The sequence below is a fragment of the Macaca nemestrina genome, chromosome 14 (genome assembly GCF_043159975.1).
Source record: "Macaca nemestrina isolate mMacNem1 chromosome 14, mMacNem.hap1, whole genome shotgun sequence".
In the NCBI taxonomy this organism is placed as follows: Eukaryota; Metazoa; Chordata; class Mammalia; order Primates; family Cercopithecidae; genus Macaca; species Macaca nemestrina.
Genome location: NC_092138.1, coordinates 93380081 through 93389113, shown reverse-complemented (window position 1 = coordinate 93389113; position 9033 = coordinate 93380081). Strand labels below are relative to the sequence as shown.

At 39.4% G+C, this 9033-nt stretch overlaps 1 protein-coding gene across 1 annotated transcript; it reads right to left on the bottom strand.

The window, feature by feature from the left end:
* Positions 1-7359: 7359 nt before the first annotated feature.
* LOC139358330 (olfactory receptor 1J2-like) lies at positions 7360-8307 on the bottom strand. The gene is given in 1 exon segment (XM_071078883.1): positions 7360-8307. A coding segment is annotated over 1 exon segment (948 nt).
* Positions 8308-9033: the final 726 nt, after the last annotated feature.

Genomic DNA, 9033 nt, shown 5'->3' with positions numbered 1-9033 from the left:
ACTGATAGTCTTCTCTCTGCTGGGAATAGAGGGACATTGAAAAAGACAGAAACAAACAAATATTAACAGCAGACAGATAAGAATAATATCTTGCTACTGATGAATATGCTAGTGTCTGTCTACATTTCTATGTCCCTACAAAAAATCATTTAAAGTAGATCATTTTATCACAAAAAAATGGGATAATTTGCCAAGAGAGTAGAGGGTTTGAAATAGAAGAGAAGACCAGACATGTCTAGTCAGTAAAGAGAAAGCCTCACACTGTCTTAGCAGATGGATAGTAAGGTAACATCTTTCCAATTTCCATTGTTTCTGTACTTTTAAAAACATTCATCAGGCTAGTCATGAGCCTTCGTGTTGTAACATATTCAACTTTTTAAAATTTGGCTTCAAGCCGGGGGCAGTGACTCACGCCTGTAATCCCAGCACTTTGGGAGGCTGAGGCAGGCAGATCACCAGGTCAGGAGATCACGACCATCCTGGCTAACACAATGAAACCCCATCTCTACTAAAAAAACACAAAAAAATTAGCCGGGTGTCTGTTGTCCCAGCTACTCAGGAGGCTGGGGCAGGAGAATAGCGTGAATGTGGTACATGGAGGATGCAGTGAGGCGAGATCCTGCCACTGCACTCCAGCCTGGGTGACAGAGCAAGACTCCATCTCAAACAAAAAAAAAATTGACTTCAGAATCTATTAATAAGCAACATATAGGGATGAAGTTTCAATAACATATATCCAAAAGAAATTGGATCAAAGATAGCCAAAGTTTTCATTATGTATAAAGTTGATGAGGAAAAAAAAACCATGTCTATTGATTACAATATCACCGCCATAAAAAAGTAAATCTTACACAAAATACTTAAAGATGAGAGCTTAGGGAGGTAATTAGGTCATGAGCATAGAACCCCATGAATGGGATTAGTGCCCTTATAAGAAGAAACACAAGAATGTCTCAGGCATTGCCATGTGAGGACACAGCAGGAAGGCAGCCATCTGCTAAGCAGAAAGTGGACCCACACCAGAAACCAAAGTTGCTGGTACCTTGATCTGGGACTTCCCAGGCTCCAGAACTGTAACCAAAAAAAAAAAAAAAAAAAAGTCTGCTGTTTAAAGTCACCCCGCTATAGCAACCCAACCGACTAAGACACTCACTAAACTAAATAATACAGCAAACACCATACCTAGTGGTGATATTTTAAAACATTTCCGTTAAAATCAGGAATGAGAAAAATATGCCAGCTTCCTCCACAGCCACTATCTACCCATTAAAATATTCTAAAACCATGGTGTATATGTACCACATTTTCTTTATCCACTCTATCACTGATGGGCATTTGAGTTGATTCCATGTCTTTGCTATTGTGAATAGTGCTGCAATGAACATACATATAAAGGAATAGACCATGTCTTTTGCAGGAACATGGATGGAGCTGGAAGCTGTTATCCTCAGCAAACTAATGCAGAAACAGAAAACCAAACACCATATGTTTTCACTTGTAAGTGGGAGCTGAACAATGAGAACACAGAGAGGAGAACAATACACACTGCGAACTGTCTAGGGAGGCTGAGGGGCTGAAAGCATCAGGCAAAAGAGCTAACGAATACCAGGTTTAATACCTAGGTGATGGGGTTGATAGGTGCAGCAAACCACCATAGCACATGTTTACCTATGTAACAAACCTGCACATCCTGCACACGTATCCTAGAACATAAAAAAAAAAGAAAAAAAAAACACCTCAAAAACATATTCTAAACCTAAGTTACCAAATCCTGCAAGGCAAGTAGGAACGAGTTTATAATTCCATTGTGCCTTAATTGAAAAGTTCCCTTTAAGTCAAAAATCAATGCCAAATGCCTCATATATATACCTACATACACTAAGTAAATAGAAAATGTTAGGATGTCATTATAACAGTTCTTAATTGGGAGAAAAATTCAGAAGAGCTATACACAAGTTAAGGATACACTTAAAAGTCTTTGCTTCTTTAAGCTGGTGAGTTGAGCATACTCCTATTTCATATAGGAATACCATTCTTCCTTTGAAATTTACCAAAAAGCAGTCAACATAACAGAGTTCTGAATGGACCCGTAGAGAAGACGGGCAAGAATGCCTGGCCCAGGTTCTCTGCCTGTACCTGCTCACTCCAGCATTTCGAGGCCCCCTGGGGCTGTGACCTTAAGGATAGAGCCTAGTATCTGAGGGTAGTATGTTGTACTGATAAAAGCATTGCAATTAGCCCTAGATTCAAGTCCTGCCAACATCACTTCACATTGCAAGTTCTGGGGAAGTGACCCAATTGGCTTGAGCCTCAGTTTTCTCATCTCCAATCTGGAGATAAGACAACAAGCCTAAGTCATGAGAATATTGTGAATATTAAGAAGATAACATTTGTGAAGCGTGACTGCATATAATCTGCAGCAACTCATATTAGTTTCTCACCTGCCATTTCCTGAGTCTCCCTCATTTCTCCCTCTGATTGCCCACTCCTTTCAACAGGCAGATACTGGCAGAGTTGAGGCACAACAAGGTCACTTCATCATGAGACCATGACCTGATGCAGGCAAAAGCCAGAAACAGCAATAATGAAGTTGGGCAGAAAGGCAGCATCCAACCACACCCTAGAGAATGATGGCTCAGATATCTCACTATTCTGGACTTCTCCCTCTCCTTCTCCAGTCTATTCTAGTTTCTCTCAAGCTATATCAATTGGATGACTCCTTCCTGAACTTGTAAATCTATTTAATCCATGGGATTTAAGACTTTAATATAAAGTCCCCTGAATCCAATTCAACCATGCCTATTTCTAACTGCATAAATTCTGTGTAAAGACCATGTACGGACTCCACTCCACCACATTCAGCCTCCTGATCACTAAAACCTCAATGACTGCTTGCTGATAACTGATATTCCCTTGACAGTGAGGTTGTGTATTATAGACAACCTCACTATAGAGACAAAGCATGGGTTTTGAAGTCAGACAGAACGGGTTCAATCAAAGTTCTATGTCTTTGGGCAAGGTAGTGCACATCTTAGGAGCCTCAGTTTTTCCTCTCTAGAATTGTGAACATAATCCCTGAATTATAGCAAAAATTAAATAAGGTAAGGTCAATAAAAACACCTCATCAATAGAGGTGTCATATACGAGATGACATTGTTTCCATTAAAATAAATTGCAAAGACCTCTAGGGAAGAAACTCAGTGTCTTATCTTCAGTGCAAACCAGGCAAAAGTAATTGGGGTAGGAGATGTTGCCTGGGCTCAAAGTTTGCTGCCTTTGATGAAGGTTTAAGAATACACTAGAGATAACAGGCAGGAAATTATCAAGCAGATTCTAATATCAAGCAGATGCAATATGGATGCTACATGAAGGAAGAAAGGACCAAAAGCTCTCTAGCTAAACGTGTCCTTCAAACATACTTTCAGAAAGTAGCTGTACTGTCTAAAGGGAAGGAAATGACTTTGGAAAGAGAGGGCTCTCTAACACTGCATGCAGTAAATAAGCCAACATTCTAATATCTAGAACATGAATGATGAGATGAGACCCCTAGCTTGAATTTTGAAGATATGCCCATCAATTTATGTAGCCAGCTGGCTCTATCCCTCATCTCCCCACAAGCTGGGGTTAAAGACATGAGAGTTATTGGCCAGTGGTGAATGTTGCATCCCTGTCTTTTGGAACTGGGAATAAAAAATGACTTCAGCAAGAGTACAGAGAAATGCTGAGCAACTGTATACACACACAAACACACACACACACACACACACACACACACCTGCTACTGGAGAAGGATACCAGTCCTGCTCTGAACTTTATGTTCAAGTCATTTCTGGGAATATGGACTGGTTTCTCACCTTCTTTCTAGGAGACCAAGGGACCAGAGTTAGCCTCCAAATTCTGTGGTCCTAAACCTCACTGACATTGGAGAAAAAAAGTCATGAACCTGGAGCTTACTCTTCTCAATTTACAGGCTTCAGAAATGGAGAGGTAACAACTCTATTCTACCCACAAGGGAGAGGACTCAAGGTGACAGGGCACCAAGCTCATGGTTAGAGACTTGCATTAAACATGCATTAATTGCTCAGTTTCCCTCCTACTCTCCCCAAGACAGATGCCATCGGGCAGTGGTCTCCAAACTTTGATGTTCATCAAAATCACCTGGGGAGTTTGTTAGAGATCAGGTCCAAGCTCCACCTGCAGAGATATTCATTCATGAGACCTGGAGACAGGTAATCCTGAGGTAAGTGGCTCTAAGGGCAGACTTGAAGGAACCTCTGTCCTTAGGAAGAATGTCAGGCCCTGTGAATTTAAGTCCAAAAGGAGATGGGGAAAGACCTCTCCTGCCAGATTCTGGTTTCCCCTAGTTAGGTGTTAGGTTGAGATGTCTATAGAGACTTTTCTCTCAAAAGAAAATTCTCTTTTGTTTTGCTGCTTATAAAACTAATTCTTCTTCATGATGGAAATACAAATAATATAAGCATGAAAACAAAGGAGAAAGTCAAAGTACCTCACCCTTTCATGATTCATTTTTTATCCTTCTAAGAGGGCATTTTCATTATTCATAATAGCAAAGACATGGAATCAACTTAGGTGTGTATCAATGGTGGACGAGATCAAGAAAATGTAGTACACCATGGAATACTATGAAGCCATCAAAAAGGATGAAATCATGTCCTTTGCAGCAACATGGAAGCAACTGGAGGCCATTATCCTAAGCAAATTAACACAGAAACAGAAAACAAATACTGCATGTTCTCACTTATAAGTGGCAGCTAAACATTAGGTACACGTGGACAGGATGGGAGCAATAGACACTGGGGACTACTAGAGAAAGATTGAAAAACCAACTATTGGGTACTACGCTCACTATTTGGCTGATGATATCATTTTTAGCTCAAACCTCAGCATCACGTAATATACCCATGCAATATACCCTGACATGCACCCCACGAATGTCAAACAAAAGTTGAAATTTAAAAAAAATAAAATGACTTTTATTCATAAACATGTCTGTTTATGTAATGAATTTATTTTATAGTACTTTATAGCTTTCATTTTCTGTGATAATTTGTCACCATCTTTTCACTTCTATTTCTATGCATATCAATACATACATATCTACTTAAGATTTTATTCACTGTTAAATTTTATTAAAGACTATGAAATGCCTTGAAACCATCTCTTCTGTGAGTTGTCTGATTAAGGCTACGTTAATATCTTCAAAAGCATCAGTTTTAATGTGCTGCACTCTTAATTCCTCAGTGTCTGCGGCTTGCCCTTTTGAAAAGAGGAGAAACAACTGTGAAAATGCTTGTGAATCATAAGTGGGAGTTGAATGATGAGAATCATGGACCCAGAGAGGGAACATCACACACTGGGGCCTGTCGGGCGGTGGAGGGCAAGAGGAGGGAGACCATTAGGACACATACCTAATACATGCGGGGCTTAAAACCAAATGACAGGTTGATACGTGCAGCAAACCACCATGGTACACGTATACCGATGTAACAAACCTGCACGTTCAGTACATGTATCCCAGAACTTAAAGTAAATTTTTTTTAAAAATGCTTGTGAAAATACATGAACAATGGAAGTTCAGGGTGAACTCTGTGGAAAGACAGGCAACAATGCCAGATTGTTTTCTCCCACCCAAGCCTAGGTGAAAGATTATGGAATGAAATTAGCTGAATAACAGGGAAGTTGCTACTACAATATTCCACACATAGATCAAATATCAAACTCCTTCAAAAAGGACAAGAATTTCTATCTTCGTATCTCAGACTACTGTTTAAGCCATCACCAATGCCATCCCAGTTACTGCTTACATAGTAATTAGCCTTATCTTTATGTATAAAATTGAGTAAACATATTGCATTTTGCATAGAGCCAATGTGAGATAAAGAGGGGATATAAAGACTGGGGTAAAAATGACAATAATGTGGATTCGATCCACAACAAATGCTATTTTATGGGATATGTCAAAAAGCCTGGCAAACTCAGTGAGCATTTATAAATGAATGACATCATTTAACATAAAACTGTTCAATATTCTGCCAAGAACTCGTGTCCCTTTGTGGGGTTATAGTTTTTCTGAAATCATCTAGTGCTTTCTAACCAATATACAATTTAATGTGCATCATGTGTGAAATTTGAGTGACATTAGAAAAGTTACATGGCACACTGAAATTCCACCAGGCTTAATGGAAACAAGACACAGATGGACATGAGATGTAATTTTTTTCCAAACTTTGGCTTCATTTTCATTACATATATAGGTTGGCATGATGATACAAACCATGATATGGAGTAGCTGGGTATTTCTTTTTTTTTTTTTTTTTTTTTTTTGTAGCTGGGTATTTCTATGTTAGATATAAAAGAGATAAGAAAAGCTGATAGCTGATACAGGAGACATGCTCCTATATTAGAGATTGGGGAGAGGAATTTACTACAGTCAGAGTTAATACAAAAATATCAACACGAATCACTGATTTCTCTATTACTGAAATAAGCTGTCTCTTGTTTTACTCCATCTACTACCAGAATTCAGGTGAGGGGTTATAAATGTGCATCCCTCAACTTCCAAGATTTAGTGAACATTCTGCAGCATCGTTTCATGTGGCAGCTTGTTAGGAATGCAAATTCTTAGACCTCACCCAAAATTCTACTAAATCATAATTTGTAGTAGTAGTTCCAAGGAATTTGAGTTTTGACAATCTTTCCAGGAATTCTCATGTACCCTAACATTTGGGAAGCGTTGCTTTTCATTCTTCATTTGGAAGACAGGGCTTTTCATTCTTCATTTGGAAGACAGGGCTCTCTTTCTCTTCATGAAAGAGAGTCAGTGCTGAATCTGGAGTGGCATTTTTAGGAAAATGATGCTTTCCAAGAATTAGCACTCGAATTTGGTTATATTTCCAAGGAGACTGGTATGAAGCACTACTTCACTAATGATCGCACTCAGTCTACATTATAGAGAATAGTAAAATAATACAGCTAATTCTTTCAATTCTATGTTGTGTTAAAGCCTGGGGTTATGGGCCAAAAGTATATATGTCTCCAAACATCTTCTCAAATAAGGGATAAGAAAACTGTATATTATTGTATTATGTCCCTTCTCCAAGTTGCAGAAATAAATAATACAATTAATTTGTCATTCACTGCTCAAAAATTATTTGTAAAGAATAACATTGTTAATAAGAGAATGGAATTCTGGTCAACAAATATTTACCAATTACATTCAACATGTTAACATTTGTCTTAGGGCTTCAGGACATAAAAGGTTTTGAGACATATTCAAATGGAAAATCAAATATATGAAGTAAACCAAAATGAGATTCTAATTTTTAAAAAAGTCAGATATCACCAAGAGAAAAATGTTGCTCTACTGAAGAGCTTCCCAAGGGCCTCTTTCACGTCCCTGTTCCTAAGGCTGTAGATAAAGGGGTTCAACATGGGTGTGACCACGATGTACATGAGAGCCACAGTAACATCCTTGTCAATAGAACTGCTTACAGTTTGGAAATGTTACTGGCCAAATATTGACCCATAATAGAGAGAAACCACAGAGAGATGGGAGGCACGTGTGGACAATGCTTTGTGGATCCCTTTGGTTGAAGGGACCCTCAGGATGGTGGCCCCAGTGTAGCCATATGATACCAGGATACACATGAATGGCAGGGTAATGACCACCACCCCTACTGTGAACATGACCAGCTCATTGAGGAAGATATCTGACCAGGACAGCTTGAGCAGGGCAGCAAGGTCACAGAAGATGTGGGGGATGGTGTTCGCAGCACAGAAAGACAGCTGGGTCAGGAGAAGGGTGTGAGAGAGGGAGCTGGCACAAGACAGAATCCAAGATACAGCCACTAAGAAGACACAGAGCTCTTCCCTCATGATGGCAGTGTAATGGAGAGGGTGACATATGGCAGCATATTGGTCATACGCCATTGATGTAATAAGGAAGCTGTCCAGGTCAGTAAAAAATATTTAAAAATACATCTGAGAAATGCATTCCTCATAAAGGATCGATTTGTACTTAGTCCACATGTCCATCAGCATCTTAGGGACAGTGACAGATGAAAAGGAGACGTCAGTGAGGGCCAAGTGGCTGAGGAAGAAATACATGGGAGTGTGAAGGTTAGAGTCCAGCCAGATGAGCAGAATGATGAGCAGGTTCCCCAGCACCTTGTTCAGGTACAGCACCATGGTCAGGAACAGGGCGAAGAACATGGCCTCCTGCTCTGGCCGGATGGGGAGGCCCAGGAGGAGGAACTCAGACACACTGCTCTGGTTCTCAGAGCTCATACTCCTTCACCCTCTGATGGAGATGAAGGATGCTTGAGAATATTAGAGACTTTGAAATTATCATTTTTAGCAGTCATATTAAAAGATGTACATTTTAACATAGACACAGGGAGAGGAACAACACACACTGGGGCCTATTGGGGGTCTGGGGGGAGGAAGAGCATCAGAAAAAATATATAATGCATTCTGGACTTAATGCCTAGGTGATGGGATGATAGGTGCAGCAAACCACTATGGCACAGGTTTACCTATGTAAGAAATCTGCACATCCTGCACATGTACCCCAGAACTTAAAGAATACATATATATTATACAAACATATATATACACATATATATGTTTTATTTCAGAAAGTGCAAAATTTAACCTGCTTCTCATATTTTTCCTTCTATGTTATGTAAGAAAACCAAAAAAAAGTATTGAAGCAAATGTTACTGAGAGTCAGTATTTCTCGGTTCAGTAACAAAACAGAAATCTTGCCCCTGTGGGACTGAGGACTAGGCTGTGGAGAAAGGTGTTTCAGTCAAGTTACTACCCCTAAAAGTTAACGTGGCAAGTATTCTAAGCCATCAATCATGGCACAGCAACCATTAGAAGACTTGACTTCACCAGCCATTGTTAAATTTCAGATGAGAGGTGGCGTTTTCAAACAAAAGCATATAAAGAATAGTATTCCTCAAATGACTGTTCTTCAAACAACAGTTGTTATTTTTTTTAATTTAAGTT